At 45.7% G+C, this 23,534-nt stretch overlaps 1 protein-coding gene across 5 annotated transcripts in view; it reads left to right on the top strand.

The window, feature by feature from the left end:
• Positions 1 to 368: 368 nt before the first annotated feature.
• RBL1 (RB transcriptional corepressor like 1) overlaps positions 369 to 23,534 on the top strand; it is a 71,487-nt gene continuing 48,321 nt past the window's right edge. The window contains exons 1-7 of one of the 5 annotated variants that reach the window (XM_019500690.2): positions 369 to 571; positions 14,005 to 14,138; positions 15,688 to 15,888; positions 18,652 to 18,716; positions 18,802 to 18,930; positions 19,234 to 19,394; positions 22,454 to 22,503. In XM_019500690.2, coding sequence (XP_019356235.1) covers positions 413 to 571; positions 14,005 to 14,138; positions 15,688 to 15,888; positions 18,652 to 18,716; positions 18,802 to 18,930; positions 19,234 to 19,394; positions 22,454 to 22,503 — 899 coding nt within the window. In that variant the 5' untranslated portion in view covers positions 369 to 412. Of the gene's footprint in view, positions 572 to 14,004; positions 15,889 to 18,651; positions 18,717 to 18,801; positions 18,931 to 19,233; positions 19,395 to 22,453; positions 22,504 to 23,534 lie in introns of those variants that run through there. The other 4 variants (XM_006265346.4, XM_019500686.2, XM_059733279.1 and 1 more) reach the window with 4 other exon arrangements.

Below are 23,534 nucleotides of genomic sequence, written 5' to 3'. Positions count from 1 at the left end.
CCGGGATTAAACCTCCGTTAGTGAACGCTGAAGTCCCCGGGCTTCACGCTGCGCCCGGGGCGAAGGCGGTCCAGGACCTCCCGTCAGCTCGCGTCCCCAGCCCGCCTGGCCGCGCAGCGGGACCTGGAGCATTTCGCAGCAAGAGGAAGAACCCGCGCAGCCACTGTCCTGTCACCACGTCGTGGCACCCCACCGAGCCAGCGTATCAACAAAGGGGGCGACTGGCTGCGGCAGGACGCGAAAGAGCTGCGCCAGGCTCGCAGAAGCCACTCCAGCAGCTGCAGCGGGCTGAGTCGCCCGAGGACGTTCTCGCGAGAGCGAGGGGCGGGGCGGAAGGATTTTGGCGCTTTGGACGCGAAGGCTTGTGGGATCGTGGTTGTTGGGCTGGGGTGGCGGGGGCTGGGCGGCCGGCATGTCCCTGGAGCAGGGCCCTGCGGGGGACCCCGAAGCCGCCCAGGGCGCGGCCCGCGTCGTCATCGAGCGCCTCTGTCAGGACCTCAACCTGGACGCGGCCAGCGCTGCCGCGGCTCTGCGGGACTTCACGGCGCTGCAGGGCACCTACAGCCTGGAGGTGAGAGCCGGCCCGAGCTCCGGGGCCGCGCCCCCCGGCTGGTGCCAGGCTTGGGCGGGGCCGGAAAGTGCTTGCGGAGGGGCGGTGGCTCCGGCTGATGTGCGGGTACCGCTGCTTCAAGGATGACTCGCAGGGCAGCGGGGAGGCAGCCGCTGCCCGCCTGCGCTCTGAGCGACGGGGCTTGTAGCGTAGCGGGTGGCGGTGGTTCCTTGCGTTGCTGGCCGGAGCCGCTCGGCTATAATTGTGCTCGTCCGAGGCTGGCGCCAGCTGAAGGAGACTGGCAACATCGGGTCTTGGGGCAGATTCCTGTGTTCATTCTGCACCTAGGCATGGTGTGCTTGTGCTTACCTGGCAGGGGAAACGCCATGTATCTGGGTCCATGAAGGCAGTTTTCCTTAAGCTTCTCAGGGATAACTGTTCTGGCGTGGTTTAGTACCCACCAAGGTGTTGGGGCTTAATGCCCATTTTATATAAAAGTGAGGCTTCTCCCTAGCTTGTTCCTGCAGCCATATGGCTGAGGGCAGGCGACACTTGGGGGTCATCCCAACCCCAAGCCTTTGGGCTTGGCCCTACATGTAGGATGGCTGCCAAAAGACTTTGGAAACATTTAAAGCTCCTGGTGGGGGTGGAGGATGTTTGCTGGTTGTAGGGCCACTTACGGTTCTGGACTGACTCATGGATTTGGATTTGATTCGGCTTGGAACACAAAAATGTCTTTGAAAAAACAACAACCCCAACCCCGAAGTATGGTGTCCCTTTGAGGTGTTTGCAGTACCTTGGGTAAAATACAGCACCCAGCTCCTCTTCCGCATGCGGTGTCTGTCTGCAGAAGCAATTACTTGGCCATAATCATTGTATTGGAACATCTTCCATTGTTTAAGTATTGACTTTAATTTCCCTTCTGTGAAACTGAGTGTACTATGGTGGGAAAGACTCTAGATAATACAGCAGAGTCTGATTGATTTATCTGCCAATTTAGCTCTGCTTTAAAAAAATCAGTCTGAGCTCTTTAAAAGAAAGAGCTAGAATTTTTAAATTATGTAGAGCAGTGGTTTTCAACCTCTTTGTACCAGGACCTATTTGTAAAAATAAATGACCAATCTTGACCCTGTGCCCCTCACTCCCAACTGACTGCTCCCAGGGCCCAGCCCCCAGTGTGTGGGACAGGGGGTGGGTGGGTGGGTGGGGGACCCCAAGCAGCCATGGTTTCCCATGTTTTCCCCATGAAAAGCCACAGCTTCCCATGTTTTCTTGTTTTCTCCTTTAAAGGAGAATCCAATTTTAAAGTTTGTTTTGTGACCCTTTCATATATTCTTGTGACCAATGGGTTGAAAAATGCTGCTGTAAAAACCAGTGGTATTGCCAGAGAAATTCTGATATGGCATTCCAGTGTAAGTGTGTGTTTGGATAATCTGACCAATGTACACACAAGCTCAGATGACTTGCTTCTGACTGCTGAGTAGGATAGGGTTGTCAGAAGGCCAGTGTGAGAAAGGAAAGCTTTGCTACCTACAGGGTGGGGAGATGGGTCAGCAACGTTTTTGGGCAAAGTGCCAAAACACCTACAGCCTCAACTTGTAAGATGTTGGCTCAGCGGGATCGGGCCCCTCTTGGTTCCCCTTATTGTGGCAGTGTAGCCCCAGCCCTTTCCCCATTGTCCACCCTGAGGCTTGCTTGCCAAGCAAAATGCATGCCATGGTCTGGCACCCGTGCTGGGGGTTCCCTATCTATGGTCTGTCACTTATGGCATTTTTACACATGCTCTGGGGTGGGGTATATTTTAATTACAGAGCCACTATAATTAAAATGCTTGCAGTGCCTCATGTGTTCAAGGTCCTTGCATTTCAAAATGGCACTGGGGGGGGGGCACTTTAACTAAAGCTTATCAAATGAACTTCAGGTAAAGCGCCCTTGCCACCATTTTGAAATGTGAGATGTTCTCAATAGAGTGCTCCAGCAGACTCAGTTAATTGAGTCTGTTCCTATGCATTAAAATTAATCACACATCATTAATCACAATCATCAGAGCATAGATGCCCTTGTGTCTCAGGTGAATGCATAAGGTCTGGACTACCCATGGAGGTATTTGATTCCTGAATAACACTGTATGAGTTTAAAGCTATGTGTCTGAAGTTAAAGTGCACACAGGTTTTCTGGCATGATTACATAAGTAGAGAAGCCCTTAGTTGGTCACTAATCAAGTTCTGAAAGGTCATTCTGTGCACTTACAGAATTCTTCTTTGAGTTTCAGCTCATTGAATAGATGGCTGCCTTGCCTGGTCCCCGCCTTTCTCTTTTTTACCCCCAGACCCAAGCAGCCCATTGCAGGCTGGAACTCTGCCAGCCTATAAGGGGAAACCTTCAGTTTCCCATTTTTTTTTTCCTTTAAAGAAGAAAACTCATGTTTTTCCACAGCAGATGGAAAACCCAGATCCCTGTTTATTAGTATGCACAGTGTTAACATATGGTGAAGCACAAGCAGCATCTATTTTTTTCAAAATGTATGCAAAGTATGATCCATTTTTAAAGTTTGTTCACAACCCTTTCATATATTCTTGTGACCCCCCTGGGTTGAGAAACTGTTTTAGAAAATGCTAACATTATTTTGATGGTAAAGGTGCAAAGAGCAATGTCAAAACTCTTCTGCTGAATGCTAAGCTTACTTTTTCTAAGAGATCAAGGGAGTCCATTTGGTATTTTAGAGCAATTTTTTTACCATTTTCACCATCTACTTTAAAGGTAACAAACACTATGTACAAATATAGCAGGCCCATGTGCATTTCTTCCTGCAGCCCCTAATTCTGTATGTGAGTTGGTGAACAGCATGCCATGCTTCCCGAGCCAGTTGTTTCTGGCAGGGACATTCAGGCCTTGGTCCCTGCTTCAACTAAAGACTATCTGGAATGTGATTTTTTTTTTTTTTTTGGTGGGGGACTACTGTTCATTGTATGGACAGATTACAGCTACACTCCCCTGGAGCTGATCTGGCCTCTGTTACAGAAGAGAATTAATGCTGACATGTATAGCAATTGAACTGTTCCCAAATGTCACTAATTGGGACCCAGTTCACAAAGTGATGTAGCTTTGACACTAGGGGTGAGACTGAGCACCCACCCCAGCATGCTTCAGAGTGGACAAATGGAGAGGAGTGCTTTCATCCTTGCTTTATGTGCCCTATGAGATAAATTACCTGGGTGGGGCATTTTCGTATTTTTGCTTTCCCTTCTCTCATAAACAGCCTGCACTTGACCAAGGTCTTCAGGTTTGCTTGACTTGAGTTAGTGTGGGGGAGAGTGCTTGGACCCATGCTTTTGAGTTTTCAGGGACTTGGGAGGCATAATGATGGGGCACAGGTGAGTAGAGAGTGAGGATACAGCTAGCTGTTAGAAAAATGCTTTTATTGAACAAATGTGAAAAAAGTACCAACAAAAGGGGAGCAAAAGGAAACTGTAGAATTTGATCTTAGCCAAGGACAAGGATAGATTAGTGCAGTCCATCTGAATAAAATATAGTGCCCATTGTGCCGAGTCCCCTTCAGTGCCAGCTCTTTTTCAAGTTGTGGTGAACCACTGCATCAGATACATTTCAACTTCTTCACTTCTGCAGCTGAGCAGTGCGTTTCTTTCCCATTTCCAATGATTCCTGTTTCTTTATGAGCTTAAAGGTCTGGCAAACATTTACCAAACTTATATGCAGCTGTCAGCTTCTCAGCCTGTCACATGTGATTATTGTGGACCTGTCCTCATGAAGACACACTAGGCAGCCCTGCGCCTCATCCACATATACACTTTTGGAGTTCCAGGACTTGTGACAAGAACACCCAGTTTCAGGCATGAGTTGGGAACTAATTAGCATGTAGATCCTTTGTAGTGGGGGGGTGGTATCTGGAATATATCAGCCTGAGCCAGAAGGGATTCCTCTCTAATGAGGGCTGCTACAAGCATGCTTCAGATGACACTCAGGCCAGAAGGCCGTGTGCAGTGGTGTGGCTAGACATCTCCAACCCCTTTGGCTCCATGCCCCACCACCACATCTTTGACATGCTCCGGGAGCTTGGGATGCCAGTCAGCACCATCAGCCGCAGTGGTCACCCACACCTTTCATCTTCTGACCTATCCAAACGAGATAGTGAGCAGCGCTGCTGCCAGCGCCCTGAAGGGGCTGCCCACAAGAGGACTGGGAGACAGCCCACTGGACGTAACCCAGCAACCTTCCTGAGCTGCTCTTTTGAAAATGAGTTAAGCCAAGATGGCAAGAACTTCGCCTAACTGTGGAGCCAAGCCCACAATACCACATGCCACCTCAGGAAGCGCATTACCTGTGCCTGGACCTGGAAAGAGGAGCTTCAGGAGCTGGGAGTCTCAATGCTCCTGACCCCCAACACCAACCATGTCACCATGACACGCCCCCCCCCCCACGCTTCCCTACGCGAGGACCCTTCTGGAATGGTTCCTGAAGGCCAAGTACTGCCATCTGAGCCAAGTACACTGAGGGCAAAACCTGACCAAAGCAGGATCTTTGATCTCACCTCCAAGCGAGATGCCAGTTTGTGGACTGGCACTTCATGCACTGCATCCACCTCAACTGTGTGCAGCTCAGCATCACTGTCTGGTATGGGAACTGTGATAAATGATGCCGAAGCTGTGGCTATAAGGTAGAGACTCTCCCCCATGTGTCGTGCATCTGCAAGCCCCATGCCAGAGCGTGGCAGCTGCACAACAATGCCGTCCAAGACTGACTGGCCGAGGCCATCTTGGCCTCAGCAGGGACCGTGTCCATCAGCTGCACCATCCCACACTGTGAGAGCCAGCTGTGACCAATGAGGCCAGCAGGCGTATCATGATGGTAGGTGTCACCCTCCCCTTTGAGAATCAGTGGCAAGCATTTGTTGAGGCCCATGAAAGGAAGCGAGAGAAGTACCAGCTACTGGCTGACATCTTGAGGTAGTGGGGATGCGACGTGTGACGGTCGAGGTACTGATCATTGGGGCACTTGAAACGTGTGACCCCAGCAACAAAAGCGTCCTGCACACCTGCTACGTATCTCACAGCTACGCCAAACTGATGCAGTGCCTCATGTTTTCCAACATCATCTGCTGGTCCGGGGACATCTATGTGGAGCACATCACAGGACAGCGCTAGTAAGTGGACCTTATCGAACTGCTGACCAGAAGTGATGCAAGGGAGACTTGCCTGACCACACGTAAAGGATTCCAAGGACTTTCTAAAACCTGTTTCCCACATATCTGTATTTGTAACTCTGTGTGTGCCTACAAACCAATTCCCTACTCAAATGCGGTATTATTGTGTGGGGTTTCCTGTATATTCTCTGCTGTACAGGCATCATGTCCCTTCCCCCTTCCCACTCCTTCAGCCCGGGGCTTAGTTGGCTGCATATTTCTTAAGTAACTTAGTTGAGTTCACATCCCTTCCTCCACCCTCTACCAGATAGCCCCTTAGATTCATAGATTGTTAAGGGCTGGAAGGGACCTTGCAGATCATTGGGTGCAGCCCCCCTGCTCTAGGCAGGAAGACAACTGTAGTCAAGTGACCCCAGCGAGGTGACTGTCCAGTCTGTTCTTGAAAACCTCCAAGGTAGGTGACTGCACCACCTCTGGAGGGAGTGTATTCTGCAGTCTGGACACCCTAACTGTGAAGGAGTTTTTCCTGGTATTAAGCCCGAAGTGGCCTTCCAGGATTTTATATCCATTGGTTCTGGTCTTCCCCAGGGGTGCCCTAGTGAACAGCTGTTCACTGAGCTCCTGATGCACTCCTCTGATATAGCGGTAAGCTGCTATCAAGTCCCCTCTCAACCTTCTCTTCTTTAGGCTGAAGAGGCGCAGGTCCCTCAGCCTTTCCTCGTATGGCCTGCCTTGCAAGTCCCTGATCAGAGCCAAGTCCATAGCTCTTCTCTGCACCTTCTCAAGTTTTTCCACATCCTTATTGAAGTGCAGTGCCCAGAACCAGATGCAGTAGTCCAACTGCAGTCTCACCAGTGCCAAGTACAGCAGGAGTATCACTTAGTTTTACACAAGATGCATCGGTTGATGCATGCCAGCAGGTTGTTTGCCCTGCTGGCCACCGCACTGCACTGACGACTTATGTTCACACGGTGGTCAATCATTACTGACTTCCTGCCCCTGAGGCAGGGGGCTGGACCCGGTGATCTTCCGAGATCCCTTCCAGCCCTATTGTCTATGAAATTCCCCCTAGGTCCCATTCAGCCATGGTGCAAGTCAGGCTGTCACCGCTGAGCCTGTATGTATGTTGAGGGTTATTTGCCCCCAGATGGAGCACCTTATAGTTGGAAGTTTTAAACTTCATCTGGTTCTGGTCTGCCCAACTCTCGAGCCTCTCCAGGTCCACCTGTATCAGCAACCTATCTTCTGGCATCGCCACACTGCCCCATAACTTGGTGTCATCCACGAACTTGGCCAGTGAGCTTTTCACTCCCCCATCCAAATCATTGATAAAGATGTTGAAAAGCACTGGTCCAAGCATGGACCCATGAGGGACACCACTGGCCACTTCACGCCATGACAACACGGATCCGCTTGTGAGAACTCTCTGGGTCCTACCCTGTAGCCAGTTTCCCACCCACTGAACCATCAAGCAGCTGAGCCCACAGTCTTCCAGTTTTCCCACAAGGATATTGTGGAATACTAGATCAAAAGCCTTTTGGAACTCTAGGTATATAACATCTACCTTGTCTCCCATGTCCAGGTGGCGAGAAACTTGGTCATAGAAGGACATGAGATTGGTAAGACCTACCTGTGACAAAACCATGCTGGCTGTCATTCAGAATCTTGCCTTCTGTGAGTGTATTGCACATAGATTCTTTAACGAACTTTTCCAGGATTTTCCCTGGGATAGAGGCTAGGCTGACTGGCCTATAGTTGCCCGGGTCCTCCCTCTTCCCCTTCTTGAAGATAGACACCGTGTTGGCCCTCTTCCAATCCTCAGGGATCTCCCCTGTGCGCCACAAATTCTGAAAGAACTTTGTCAGGGGTTCTGCGATGACCTCAGCCACCAGCTCCTTCAGCAATCTGGAATGGAATCCATCCGCTGACTTACAAATGTCTAGTTTTTCTAGTTGGTATTGCACCCATTCAGCATCCACTGTGGGGAGGCTATCAGTCCTGGCATGCCTGCTATGGGGCTTATCTCACTTGATTTTCCCCATGGTCTGGTGAAATACCGAAGCAAAGTGGGCATTCAGGAGTTCAGTTTTTTCCTGACCGTTGGTTACCAGCTATCCTGAGGTGTTCAGCAGGGGTCCCACACTTCCATTTGTTTTCCTTCTACTGCCTACATACCTAAAGATGGACTTCTTATTGTCCTTGACTCTTGTGGCTAACCTAAGCTCAGGCACCGCCTTGGCTTTCCTGATCATTTCCCTGCAAGTGCTAGTCACTAAAGTATAGTCCTCCTTGAGGACAGTCCCTAGCTTCCACTGTGTGTACACCTCTTTTTTTTTTTAAGAGGATTGCAATGTCCCTATTAAGCCAGGGGGGCTTGCCAGCCGTCCTGCTACCTTTCCTCATTGCAGGAATGGTATTCTTTTGTGCTTTGAGGATCGTGTCCTTGAGCAACTACCACTCTTCGCACACCCCATTTGCCTTCCTTTCCTGGTCCCTCATCGCCTCCTCTACTAATGCTCTGAGCCTGTCAAAGTCAGCATTCTTGAAGTCCAGGACTTCAATCCTGCTGGTTGATTTGTCAACCTTGTGGTGGACAGTGAACCTGATAATTTCATGGTCATTGTTGCCCAGGTTACCCTCAGTGTTCAAGCCACACACCAAGTCATCCCCCTTGGCCAAGACCAGGTCCAGAAGAACGTTACCTCTCATTGGCCCTTGCACTTCCTGGTTCAGAAAGAGCTCTTCAGTCGCCGCAGAAAACTGCGTGAACGATCTGACCTAGCCAAGTGTTCCTCCCAGTCTGTCCGGGTAATTGAAGTCACCCATGACTACCAAATCCCTTGCATGTGCGGCCTCTGTCAGTTCTCAAGAGAACTCCAGATGCAGCTCCTGCCCTTGGTTCGGTAGCCTGTAGTAAATGCCCACAGTGAGGTCTCTCACTTTGCTTGCACTGCCACTTCCTCCCCACCCCACCCCAGTAGCTTGACCTAGAGGGTTTCAAGCTGCTTATTTTTGGAGTCTCTGTCAGCCTCCAGAGAAGTGTACTGCTCTCTCATGTAGAGAACTACCCCTCTGCCTTTTCTCCCTACTCTGTCCCTTCTGTGCAGGGTGTAGCCCTCTATGGCTACGCTCCAGTCATGCAAGGAGTCCCACCAGGTCTCCATGATCCCTACCAGGTCATATTGTCCACTAGAGAGCAGGATAATCTCCTCCTGCTTATTCCCCATGTTTCTGGCATTTGTGTACAGGCAGCTGAGGTCCTCAACTGACACCCTCATTGTCCTGAGATGCTGTGGGAGAACTGTTTGGTTAGCATTTTCAAAAACAGTTGTGCTAGTGAACTTTCCTGTGTGCCAGTTCCTGGGCACGCTCCACTTAGTTTCCCTGTCCCCCAACAAAGTCAGTTTAAAGCCCTGTCCTGTAGATCAGCCATCCTGGCTGAGAACAGGGCCTTACCTCTCCACGTGAGGTAAATGCCATCTCATCCTAGAAATCCTCTCTGTCTGAAGTGTGCACTGTGGTCGAGGTAACCAAACCCCTTGCAGTAGCACCACTGTCTCAGGTGTCTTCCACACAGCCTTCCCTCCTGGGTCTGTGGCCTGCAACAGGAAGCACAGAAGAGAAAACTACTTGAGTCCCTAGTGTCTTTAGCTCAGCCCCAGCCCAGCCCAGCCCTTTAACCCTTGCTCAGGTCCTCTATTTCCTTATGCCTCAAACTTTGTCATCTTGAACTTCAACATTTTTGGCACCAAGAGGAAGGTGTCAGGGCTGACTTTTGCCTTCCCAGTGCCAGCCAGCTACTGCAGTACCTTCAGGCCCAGTGCTAGTTCCTGGCAGAGCGAATACCCATCCATTTTGGGGGGTTTGGCTTTTAGTTTTTTTAGGACCACAAAAGGAAAAAAGAGGGTTCCCATCAGTGTTGTTTGTTTGTTTGTTTGTTTGTTTGTTTGTTTGTTTAGGTGGCATCCTACGTGCAGTCCCCAGGTCTTGGAGTTCAGATGTCCCCCGATCTAGCTTGCTTCTAGCCAAAAGGCCAAGGAACAGCTAAGGGGAAAGTGTGAAAGCACTCCCCCAGTTCCACAAAATTAATGGGAACCTACCACAAGGATAGGGCAGTGCAGCTTACCCCACCTTTAAAAAAAAAAAAAAAAAAAAAAAAAGGTTCCCATCAGTGTGTTAGCCCAGTTATGGGCTGTGTGTTTTGGGGCATGCTCAGCATGGGCTGCATTCAATCAATTTCATATTTGGTTTCCATGACTGAGCACATGCTGCTTATAAGAGCAGTTTAATGATAGCCAATGTATCTAATGGGGGGAAGGGGGTGTTTACTGGTAGGCAAATATAGGGTAAGGGGCTTTTTTCCCATTCTGATTGGGAGGGGGGACCTCGTTTTATATTCAAGTAAATATGGTATTTCTGTCTGCCTCAGGTTTAAATTGCAATTTGAATCAGTGTAAATGTGATGTGTTTCCATGTCCTTTGTGATCTGTGCTTAGATGGAGCAGGAGATATTTTATTTGCCTTATACACTTTGCTTTTGTTTTTTAAAGAGACCAGGGAAATGTCTGACATACTTTTTGTGAGACAAAGTGGTACTATTTAAAATTCACATTTCATTTTAAATCAGTGCAGTTTTCTCATGATAGACAAGCAGGATATTTACATCCTAGATGAGGAAGGAGGAAAGAGTGTTAGAGTGAGGTAGAAGAAGAGATCTCCTGATTTAAGAGACTTCTTTTTGTTGACCAACAAGGTCTTAAATGGCTTGCCTGTGGTTCAAAGGCTTTGTAGGATATCTGTGTGTAACAACTCTATAGCTGATTTCTATCCAGCTTTAATTTGAACATGTAGCAGAGCCCTTGCTCCACACCAGCAAGTGGCATGCTTTGAACAGAAAAAATGGTTATTTTACTAATATCATATACCATTGGTTAGGGTCCAGTTGGAGAGTAGAATGTTTGATATTTGGCCTGGTAGCATTATGGGGTGCTTGGAATGGCTGAGTTAAAAAAGAGCTTGTTAAGATTAAACAGTATTTTTAATTAAACAAAATAATACTGTCCTCACTGGCCTTTACATCAGGGCACAAAGATAGGGGGCTTACTTAAATATTCAGATTATCGTAAGGTATCTATTTTTTTCCATTTTGAAAATATTTATCTGTGCAATTCAGAGTAATTGCAGGAAGCAGTTTATAAAATCTTATATGCATTGATCTGACAAGTTAAAGAGGATGACAGTGTTTGCCCCAAAGACCAGATGGATGGCATGGGGCAGTCTGGGCCACATAGGGCCTTACACCACCCCTATGTGCTGGGATGGATCCTCCCCCTCTATGCGGCACTGGTCAGGCTGCAGTTGGAGTGTTGCATCCAGTTCTGGGCGCCGCACTTCTGGAGAGATGTGGACGGCATTGAGAGGGTTCAGAGGAGGGCCACCCGTATGATCAGGGGGCAGCAAGGCAGGCCCTACGGGGAGAGGCTAAGGGATCTGAATCTGTTCAGCCTCCACAAGAGAAGGCTGAGGGGGTATCTAGTGGCCTGTTACAAACTAATCAGAGGGGACAAGCAGGTATTGGGGGAGTCTCTGTTTCCCCAAGCACTACCAGGAGTGACTAGAAATAACGGTCACAAGCTGGCAGAGGGTAGATTCAGACTAGACATCAGGAGGTGCTACTTCACAGTCAGGGTGGCTAGGATCTGGAACCAACTTCCAAGCAAAGTGATGCTGGCTTCTACCCTGGGGGTGTTTAAGAGGAGGTTAGACAAACACCTCGCTGGAGTCGTTTGACCCCAGTACTCTTTCCTGCCATGGCAGGGGGTTGGACTTGATGATCTGCTCAGGTCCCTTCCGACCCTACCAACTATGAAGCTATGGATTGCCCCCAGGGCTCTGTACCACCTCTGCCCAGTCAGAACCCAATCCTGACTGGGTGGGTGCAGCACAGGTTCCCTAGGCCGGATTCTGGTGTGTGGGGGCCAGGCAGGGCAGTGCAAGGCTCTGAGGCCCAATCCTAGCCAGGAGGAGACAGCATAGGACTCCTTCCTACCCCCAGCTGGCCAGGATCAGGCTCTTACCAAAGGTATCTGAAGTCTGATAGAGAAAAAAGTGACTTTGTCAGCAGTTTGATTCAGGCAGGGGTCAGCAACATTTTGGAGCAGGGTCTGCTTTTAATGGAGCTTAGCTACAAGGGTAGGCTGTTTCTGACCTGCCTTGTGCCATGAAGCCCCCTGGCTCTGTGGGCTAGATAAAATGATTTTGCAGACTGTAGGTCCCCAACCCTGGTCGGGGGCACTTCCTGCATGAAGGAAACATGGAAAAATTCCTGAATGTCCCCAAAGGAAAAAACAAACAAGGCTGGTATCCTTGGGAGTAGAGAAGATAGTTGATTTTTTTTTATTTTTTTTTAACTAAGAAATGTGGCCCTGTGTTGTATACCAGGAGTGCTCAACCCCTAGCCCACAGGCCAGATCCAACCCTCAGCATCATGTCACGAGCTAGATTGGGTATGCAGGGCAATGCAGAGCCCAATTCCAGTGTGCAGGGTCCCTGGAGATTGATACTGGCCGGGCAGGGGTGGGACCAGGCCCCACACCCAGATCCTTACCTGTTGGAGGCAGTGGGGAGTCCTGCACTGCCTGCTTCTGGCTGGGATTGAGCCTCAGAACCCAGTGCTGCCCTGCTCAGCCCCCATGCACCAGGATCAGGCCTGGGGAACCTGTGCTGCCCCTGCCGGGCCAGGACAAGGTTCTAGCTGGGCACAGGTGGCGTGGAGCCCTGGGAATGATCCCAGCATTCAGGAGTGGTATAGAGCCCTGTTGTGGCCCATAAACTGCCCCATGCCATTCATTTGTTTTGAGGGGTAAAACCCATGAGTACTGCTATAGTATACAGTATGTTAAACTGTAGGAGAAGATTGATTTTTTTTTTTTTAATCAAAATTATTTAAATTGCTGATTTTATTATGATTTAAATTTTCAATTGTGAAAACTTGTTTTAATTTTGTTTTGTACTTGCACTTTTTAGCTATTTCCTAAAGAAAGTTTGATTGTCCCTAGTTGATAACTATTTACACATACTGATTGCTATTAAATATAGCTGTTACATTTAATTTGACACTCTTGATAACAAGTACATATTATATCTGTATGCCTTTATGTAAGCAATCACTAGTTTAATGTATGCTATTATTAGGTAAGTGTGAATGATGCATTGATTTAGTAGATTAAATTTTCTTATGATTTACGTCAAGATACATTTAGATGGATAGAATTTACTGCTCATAAACTGCATTTTGGTTGAACTTTTATGAAAACTCTGACAGGTAGATGACCTGCATTGTTTTTATATTTCATTTAATTTAAGTTATTGTCCTTATTTCACATATAAATTCAAATAGGATTTTCTTTTAAAAAGGAAGCATATTTTAAAGTTTTAAAAACTTTTTTTTTTATTATTATTTAAAAAAGGATGACCTATTTTTATTGACCTTGGCATATAGTTATTGTTGTCTTTTATTTTAAAAGTATAGCCAACAGACTACAGGACTCTGCTAGGAAAAAGTGCTTTTTGTGACAAAACCCTGAGGTGTTGGGGTGCTATCAGAAATGCACCCTGGGTTTGCATAAGCTTAGTGGTCCCCCCACTCCACCAAATGAGCGTGTCCAGATTATTAATTTGCCCAGACATCAGTTTACCGCAGGTACTTCAGTCAGATAACAGAAAAAACAAGTGTGTTTGCTAGATAGAAAGAAAAAGTGATCAAATGCTTTGACAGCAGAAAATGGTAAAACTGACCAAATCCATACCCTACTTTCAGCCTATCACCTAGCCCTCATAAACTTTCTGTGAAAATCCTCTGGAGTCAACCTCCCCTTAGTTACAGCTAGTTCTCTCCACTGGGGACCTCCAGTCTACCTCTCCTCACAGGGAGCCCATGTAGCCTTCTCTGCACCCTCCTCCCCTCCCCCCCCCCCCCAAACTGCCTTGAGGGGAGCCAGAGAATCCTCTTGAGTGTCTCTGCCTTTGGCTTCCTGACACCCCTTCTATCTGTTCCATTTCATAGAAATTAAGAATAGCCCTCTAATTCCTGAGAAGTTAGCAGTGCGGTTAAGCAGTTTTCATTTTCCTATTTGGCTAAGTAAAAGGAACCGTCTAAATCCCAAACATTTTTATGGTTCTTGCTGTTGCAAACGCGTTTGGAAAATCTTGAAAAATGGATAGAAAAGGTAAATGCTGCCAAATAGCATTTTTTTTTGCCCTGAAAAAGTGTTTGTTTACTGCCTTTTGACAGGGAGAGATTGTCCATTGGTTGGCTTGTGCTCTGTATGTTGCTTGTCGTAAGAGCATAATTCCAACTGTTGGAAGTGGTCTTATGGAAGGAAATTGTGTCTCACTGACTAGGATATTACGGTCAGCCAAACTAAGGTATGTTTTTAAGCTTTTCTTTGAGGTTTCTTCAGCATCATAGATGCACAGATAAGTTCCTTCCTTTTCTTTCTTTCTTTCTTTCTGTCAAGTTCAGCAGTAAGGATAAGTTAAATCTGGTGTGTCAGATATACAGCCCATGGCCAGATCTGGCCTGAAGAGCCATTCCATCTGGCTCGCCGGGCTACAGAAGTGTAGGCAGCATGGCTAGGATGGGATTGTTGACTACCAAAGAATTGAAGGCCCTTGAGCTTCAGTGGATGTGGCCCTCAGCAGCAAGTGAGTGAACGAGGACTGTGTCAACACCCACCTGTTTGCTCTACTTGGCCCACTGTGGTAAGTGACTGCTTGGCCCACAACCGCTTGTTGTACTGCCACTGACCCATGTCCTTGGCTGGATTTACTGCCCTGTGCTTCAGGGTGGATTTGATTTAAATCAAATTAATTTAAATCATAATTTAAACTGCTGGTCAGGAAGCTTTGATTTAATCACTGTTTTCTACAAAAAGTGCATTCTTGTTTTTTGATATCCTTTATTCATTTAACTTCTTGAAACTTTGCACTTCTGGAGAGAGGTAAGAGCTTGATTGTGTATATACAAACTTGCAGAGACAAGAGGGTTGGTGGGTAGGTAATCAGGTCTGTTCTCTCATCTCCATATACTGCTATTAACAAGGATGTTATCTCTGGAGACACAAATCCACAGTTTGAGAATTGAAACTAAGCATCACAGAGATGCTTAATGGGATCTTCTAGACTGAGCACTGAGTCCCATTGGGTAGAGAGATTTTTTTCTTTAATAATTACTAATCTACAGAGGAGTCTCTGGGAGCTCCATAAGATTAGGCCTCTAATATAGTCCATGGCCTGTTGTGACCTATTTATAAAACTTTTCTAAAAAGGTTAACAAGAATCTATTGTCTCAATTAGTATATAAATTAGAAGTTATAATCCCTATTCTATGATGATGTCTTTGACCTTCAGCATATTTTAAAATTAAAAATACCTTTATACAGATTTATTTAAAAAAAAAATTTCAACAAAAAATATTAGATACAACAAATCTGATTTTAATTTTTTTTAATCAGATTTTTTTTTTAAATCATTGATTTTTATCCACCTTGCTTTGCCTTAGACCAGACTGAGCCCACAGGAGTCCTGCATTCTGTATCTAGCCTGGTACACGGGGTGAATTTGACCTGAGCTAAATATTGGTGGAGTTTTGGTTTTTGTGGTCTAATCATGTATACTAAGTATTTGACCACACTTCCTTGGCTTTTATCTATGTTTTCTAGTGTTTTAGGGTTGCTCTTCATAGAGATAGAGATGTAATTCACAAACAAAGATCAACTGTCTTTTGCAATATGCTTAATATTGGAAACTATCAAAAGTAAACATTTGTTATTTACTGTATTTAATTAGTCATTCAGCAGTAAATGTTAGACTTAAATTCTTCGGTGAAGTCAACCTTGTTATCTGAACTGTTTGATTTGTCTTCCAATTAATGTGTAAAATATAACTGAATGTTTTATTCTTGGTCTTTTTAAAGTTTAATTCAGTTTTTTAGTAAAATGAAAAAATGGATGGATATGTCAAATCAGTCGCAGGAATTCCGAGAGCGAATGGAAAGGCTGGAGAGAAACTTTGAGGTGTCAACTGTGATTTTCAAAAAATTTGAACCAATATTTTTAGATGTATTTCAAAATCCTTACGAAGAGACACCTAAACCACAAAGAAGCAGGAAGCAGAGGTATTGTGAGAGTTTTAAATTATTTTACTCATGTGAAGACCAATTGTAACAGGTTTGTGTACCAGGGCGGCCATGCAATTTATGCCTGGCTCCAATTTTAGGGTGCCCTCCCCTCTTTACTCACCCACCATGCCTTTGATGTCATTGTTTTATTAGGAGGGAGGCTGCCTAAAGATTCTAGAGCAGCAGTTCCCAAACTGTGGGTCATAACCCCAAATGGAGTCGCAGCATCAGCAGGTGGGTTCACAGGGGTGGGTGGCTGTGGGGTGGGAGTGAGGGATCATGCTGACGAAAAGTTTGGGAAGCACTGTCCTAGAGTGAGCCTAAACATGGGCTCTGTCCTCCCGAATATCCAGTTTCATGCTTTGCAGATGATACTTTTTCCTGATGCCACACCCCTCCTGGGCTACAGGCTCCTTGGCCCAGTTGGTCTCTGGCTCTTGTCCCTGACCGTCAGTATATCCAGACCCTGGCCTCACACCCAGGCCCTTGGCAACTACTACTCCTGGGCTACAGACCTCTGAGCTCTCTGGCCCTGCTGACACTCACTCCTCCCTCTGGACTCAGGCCCCTTGGCCCCACACTCTGCCCCTGTATGGGCTCTGGGCTCTCTGCCCCTCTGGGCCCCAGGCCCTCTATTTCTCTGACCCCTATCCAGCTACAGGCTCTTTGGCCCACTCAATCTCTAGCACTAGTCCCTGGTCTTCAGTCTGCTTAGACACTAGCCTCGCTCCTAGGCCAGTGACACCTTCAGGCTTCCAGAACCTGCTGACAACCACCCCTCCTGTCCAGGTTGTGGGCTCACCCACCTGTGTTCTCAGGCATGTCTATTCCAAGGCCTCTGTGCAGCTTACCCAAGCTCTGCTCTTCTGTTAGAAGCCCTGCTGCCAGGAGCTCCACTCTGTCTGGATTCCAGGGCTAGACTGCTTGACCAGCTCCGGTTCTAGGCTTGTATGTCTCAAGCCTGGCCCATTTCTGGTCAGGTGACTCCCTTATCAGCCCCCTGCCACACCTGCAGGATGCTCCCCAAGCAGCCTCTTTCCTCTTAAAATGACAGGTGTGCAAAACACCTTAGCACACCAATAAGCAGTAGATTATAAAGTGTTATTTCTTTAACTTGAAAGTAAAACTTCATTCAGAATTGTCTACAGAGAATATTATGGTTGTGATTTATACTTCAAAATTCAGGAAAAATTACTTGCATAGGTGCCATGTTTCTCTTTGAGACTCTGATCCTAGAATGAGATTCATATAAAAAATTTTTGTACCTGTGTGGAATATCAGTGATACCACTGGTGCTCTGCATGCAGGTCTGGTCATCCTGGACACCTTTCAGTGTAGGATCAGGACTTTAGCCAATATTAACCCAGTGTCCCTTCATGGTGGTAAATGGGTGCTGCAGTGCTTGAGGTGTCATGCTTTAGAAGAAACATAAAATCAACATTCTGATTACCTGTCTTTAATTTTTAAAAAAATCCATAGCATTCTTCATAAGGCGTTCCAGGATGTTTAAATGTTTCTGACCTGCCTGAATTTCTAATGATGAAAAGCATTAAAGTACTCTAAAAAGGCAAACATTAAAAAACCCATTAGTTATTTCTTTGGATGTAGCTATTTAAGTGTTTAATGATCCTCCTGGTTAGATATGTAGTATAAGTTTGTGATTTATGCTAAGATTACAAGTAGCTATTGATGCTACCAATTAAGATCAAATGGAAGAATGTTGTTATACTTCTTTACTATTTTTTTTCATTTTTACTGATGTGGATAGCTATGTTAGTCTGAAGTCAGGCAGAAGGTTGGTGTCTAAAGTACCACCCTACCTTCATTCTTACTATAAACTCAATAAAAGATGATCTCTTTCCTTCCTCTCTTTCAAGGGAAGTCCAAAATTGCTGTTATTGTTAATGCACAACTTAAATGCATTCGCAAACTACGAAGCTGACTGCTAAGAGACTTAAAGTGAGACTGCAACCTTGAACTAGAAACTTGGCTCATTAGGGGCTTCTTGTACAACTATGTCCCTAATGTAGCTGTGCTGGCAGAAGCCCCTAATATAGACACACACCTAGCAGTAAAAATGAAGTTTTGCTGGCATAGCTTCTTTCACTTATGGGAAGAGGTTGAATATTTTGCCAACATACTCTTTTTGTAAGGTGTTACTTATGCAAACATATCCTTAACTTTTATATAGGATATAGCTTGGGAAATATCTTTCCTATTAGTTTGTATCTAAATTACTTTTATCTAAAATACTTTTATATTTAACAGTGTTGCATTAATATTAATATTTATTTTATAATTTTGTTGGAAGAGTGCTAAATATATTTAAACATATAAAGATTTAGAAAAATCATCAATATCATTTTGGGTTCTCTTCACTGACCTGTTGTAGACATTTCTAGGAGAGTTCTGATATCATGGTGACATCAGCATCAAGAAGTATTTTAGAGCTTCACAGCAGAACAAGAACCTGACATCTTCTCCAAGGAGTGGGTTACAAGCCCCACAAGACTTAGGGTGATGGCAGTAAAGAATGCTGAAATGGAGAGTCTCTTCCCCTTCCCCCCCCGCCCCCATAAGACGATGAGATCCACTTCCTGATTTCTAAAATGACATTGAGATGAAATGTAAAATTGTGATAATTATGATTTTCAGTAGTGTGCGCCAGCTCCCTTCCCCCCACCTTAAGGAAACAGAAACCCATTTCCTGAAATTGAAATCTTACCTTTCCCCTTCCCCCCCTCCTTCCCCACCCAATAGACCGGTGCCTTGCAGCATTAAAGATCTGTTCAACTTCTGCTGGACACTCTTTGTTTACACTAAGGGTAAGCCAGCTTCATTAATTGCCTACATTATCTACCTTTGAGTGAATAACTGGTTTTATTTGAAAAGATACGTTGTCTTTTAAAGGTAATTTTCGTATGATTGGAGATGATTTGGTCAATTCCTATCATTTGCTCCTGTGCTGCTTGGATCTGATTTTTGCAAATGCCCTCCTTTGTCCAACTAGAAGAGATTTGCTAAATCCATCATTCAAAGGTAAGGTAGGGTTTGCATTTTGGAGACCTGGAGTTTATTCCTAGTTTCCTCTTTCTCCCGCAACCAGAGGTGCACTGATACATCGGTCCGATATCAGATTGACACCAATATAAAGAAAATTGTCTGTATCGGAAATTGGATCAGTATCGGCTGACATGCCTCCTTAAAAATCAGCTATTGGTATCAGCCCCCAAAATCTCTATCGGTGCACCCCTACCCACAACCACCACAATTTTTATTTTGTCTATTTTTTTTTTTTAATAGATTGCAACTGATCTGTGTGTTTTTTGTTTTTTTTTCCAGGTTTACCAGCTGACTTTCACACGACTGAGGTCAAAACTTCTGCAGAGCCTCCTTGCATCATTGCTACACTATGTGAACTACATGATGGACTTCTCGTAGAAGCTAAAGGAATAAAAGAACACTACTTTAAACCATATATTTCAAAGCTTTTTGATAGAAAGGTATATATTGATATTGCTTTAAGAATTTAGTGCCCAAACAGCATAATAGTCCTTGCTTTGTCAGTCAGTAAGTTCCGAGGCTGCACTGAGTATTGGACCACCTTTGCTGCAAAAACATTCCTCCATTCTTCCTGGTCTTTTGCAATCTTTGTACAATCAGTCCATTTTAATCCTGTCCATTCTTTGATGTTGGTTGTCCAGCTTATCCTAGGTTGTTGTCTTCGTCCATCCGCAGCACCCTGCAGGATGGTAAGGGTGCTGGGCCTTCTTGTTACGTGTCCAAACTACTGCGTGTTTATTCTTGTTCATTTCAAGGGAAGGGTTCATATTTGCTGACCTTGCAGATTCATTTTTTCTATGTACAGTGTAGGGTATGTGTAGAAGTCTTCTGAAGCACTGCATTTCAGAGGTCTTGGTTCTCTTTTTCCAGTGCTGTAGTGTGTGTCCAGGTCTTGCAGCCATGGAGAGATGTTGAAATGACAACACAATATAGCAGGTGGAGTTTTATTTTCATTGTGATGGTGCTGCTAGTCCAGACTTTCTTCAGGTTTGCTAGTTGTCCAGTTGTGATGGCTATTCTTGTACATATCTCTTTGTAGCTTTATGCAGCCTTTCTGTTATTTCCTTCAGCTCTTTTGCAGTTCTAGCTATTAGATCAATGTCATCAGCGAAACAAAGGTTGTTAATTTTTCATCCTCCAACTGACACTGTTCCAGTGAAGTTCTCTAAGGCATCTGTCATGATTTATTCCAGGTATAAATTTAAGCATGGTGAGAGAAGACAATCTTCGTGTACTCCTACTGATGTTATAAACCACTCCACAGTGTTTCTGTCAAGCAGGACTCTACTACTTGTATTGTTGTAGAATTCTTCTATAAGACGTATCAGTGTGGGACTGATGTTATGCTTGTTCACTGTAAGCCAAAGTGCTTCTTTGCCACACCTAGTCAAAAGCTGTTTTAAAGTCTATGAAATTATGATGGAGTTTTTTTGGTGGTCACGGTACTTTCTGTACATGATTCTAAGGTTGAAGATCTGTTCTGTAGTGCGTCTTCCAGATCTGAATCTAGCTTGTTCTTCCGCTAATACAGTCTATTTGCAGCTTGAGCATGCTTTTAATATTTTTCTAAGAAGCACCTTACTTGGATGACTGATGAGGCTAATGGTGCAGTATTTGGTACATTGATGTAGATTCCCCTTCTTTGGGATGGGGACTATTATTGATTTTATCCACTGAGTTGGCCAGGTTTTCATTTCCATATCATACTGCACAAAATCTGCAATATGTCAATTGTCTTGTTCCCTGTTTTTAATAGTTCTGCAGGTATATTGTCCAAGCTAGTTGCTCTTCCATTTTTCATGTTTTTGTTTGCTACTTCTACTGCTTCTCTTGTGATGTTAAGCTTTATCTTCTTCTACGGTTCCATATCCTCCTTTCTCTAGTTATTTCTCAACTACTACTAATAACCTCCCCTGCCCCCTCAAAATGAAGGATTGGGGACAGTAGGTTTAGCATACTGTGATGGAAAAGTGGGCTGAATTCTAGCCCTCAGTTCTTGTGGGGGAGGGTTGGGAGAGGGACACTGACACTGGAGCAGAGAGGGTGGGGCTCAGTGTGAGCATGTGCTGATATAAATACTTTTACAAGTAGGACATCTAAATGCCTTTCAATCCCAGAGGGAGATAATCTCTGCCTTGCAGCAGGTTGCAAGGATTGCTCCCTGCTTGGTTCCCCATGACATTAAGTTTAATTTCATTGGATGAATGTAATTCCTTGGGTTAATACTGTAGTTTTGTAGCTGTTTGGTTGTGATGATGACTGACTGCCTTAGAGGGAGGCTTTGGGAGAGCTGGAGAGAAGAAAGTAGACCTGGGGAAGAGAGAGTAGAGAGAAAGAAATAGCCCCAGGGAGGATGGAGTAGAGTCTTGAGGAAGAACAGAGGGAACTGGAATGGCACAATAAAGACTGTATGGTAGGAGCCAAGTGGTCTGCTCTGCTGTTTGGGACATCAGCACTCGGGTATCATTGGAAGTGAAAACTCTTTGAACAAGAAAACAATATCCAGGATATTTTGCAGGATAGAAAGGACCTCTATGAGGTGGGGGTGCTAGATATCGCTGGGTAAGCCAGGGACAGAGAAGAGCCAGGGACTTGAGCCAGAGGCTTGCCCATGTGGAGCCATACCAGGACTTGCTTCAAGGGCTTCTATAGTAGAGGGAGGCCAGAAAAGGCTTCTTGGGGAGTCCCAAGGTAGAGGTTTCCTTGGAAAGGGTGGGATTTATGACAAATTAATATGCTGGTGATTTGACATGGATTTTACTTATGCATTTCGTCAGGGTTGAGCATTAGAGTGAATTTTGTTGGCTTGTTTTTGTTTTTTTAATTACACATAGTTGAAACTTCCTGAGAAGGGGTGATATTTGCCCTGATCTAGATCCAGACCTCAAGACTCCTCCTTCAGGGGAAGCAGCAATAGTGCAAGCAGTGGCCACAGGGCAAGCAAGGCTGTTATCGGCACAACCCTTGCTCACCCTGTTGCTGCCAATTTCAGCTATGTCCACTAGGGCCTGCAAGCCATGGATTTTGTGACAAGTTGGAATTCCCTCCTGCTCTTCACTTCCTGTAACCCACTTGACTGGCGGACTGGATGAAGCAGCTCCTTGAACCAGATCCAGATCATAGACCATATGTGTAACATCCTTGCAGTGGAAGGATTGTAGAAGTATTCCTTATCATTATGGACAGGAATTTAACTGAGAATCATATTACAAATATTTTATAAAACAGTGCTCTAGAATATGTATGGGGCTTGTCCATGTAATAGTTCCCGTCTTATGGAGCTAGAATGTACCAGAATACACGAATGAGGAGACTGTTGAGGTCTGTTTTGATTTGTGGAAGCAAAAGTTCAGAAAATAAAAATACTTCTGATCCTTGTCATCTGCATTAGGACTAAACTGTCATGTAAGCACACTAGACATTGAACAGGTTTTTGATTTTGCTAATTATTTCAAATTGTATTACATGTGTTCTCACTTCTCTACCCACTTGTTCCCAGATTTTGAAAGGAGAATGTGTCTTGGATCTCTGCAGCTTTGCAGATAACAAGTAAGTACTGGAAGAAGCTCTTAATCAAGGACTCTTGTCTTGCTTCTAATGTACAAATCATCTTGGTGTCTATCTGTTAAATTTCAAGTTTTCTGTCACATTTTTCTTACAGCAGTTAACACCTCATAATTGTCTGGGCTCTACGTCTGGTGTTTGCCAGAAAAATTGTCTCAGATTTTAAATATGAACCCTTGTCCAGGAACTTGGTGGCATTTGGCAGTTGAGGGGGCTCATTATTTTTATTATTATTATTATTTTAGTATCTTGTTCTGGTGGTTTCAGTCATTGCTTTCTAGCACTTGTAACTTATTTTATAGGTTAACATAAATTATAAAAGACTGTCCACTTTGAAAATAAGCTTCATGATCTTTTTTTGTCTAGTATTGTTACAGATAGCACTTGGCACAGCAGTGAGCAAAATACAGCCCTCAGGCCTGATCCTGCCCCCCAGGTGATTGGATCTAGCCCACAGCTGTCCCTGTGGCACTCCACATGGGGCCATGCCCTGCCCACTTGCACCAGGGCAGCCTGTGCCGAGCTTCTGTTGGTACCTGCTGGCCTGGGCCCCGACCAGCATGGAGCTTCTGCTGGGGTTGTTCCTGGTGCACTTCAGTTCCCAGCTGCCAGATCTGGAGCCAGAGCCCCGGCTCTCTGCATGGGACCAAGCACTCTGCAATAGGTCCTGGGAGCCTGCTGTCAGTGAAAACAGGCAGGGAGGGTAGGGGCTGTGTTCAGCAGTACCCCAGGCAGCACTTTGCATGGGGCCCAGCCAGGTGCTTCTCTGCACCCCCTGCCTCCAGTTCCAGGATTTGGAGCTGGACCCCCACGTGCCTGCCGGGAGTAGTATGATGCGGTTCAGCAGGAGCGAGAGGAGCTGCTGCTGGAGGGAGGTGCAAAGCAGCACCCAGCTGGCTGCAGCTGCACCTGGAACAGCCTATTGGAAACTGCTCTTGCCCCTGCTGCATCACGCTGTGCTGCACCACAGCTTCAGGCAGGTGGGAGAGCAGCTTCAGCCAGGTGACTCCTGCCAT

The sequence above is a fragment of the Alligator mississippiensis genome, chromosome 9, assembly GCF_030867095.1.
Source record: "Alligator mississippiensis isolate rAllMis1 chromosome 9, rAllMis1, whole genome shotgun sequence".
Taxonomy (NCBI): domain Eukaryota; kingdom Metazoa; phylum Chordata; order Crocodylia; family Alligatoridae; genus Alligator; species Alligator mississippiensis.
Note: the sequence above shows the minus strand (reverse complement) of the source record. Positions and strands in the feature narration are given on the sequence as shown.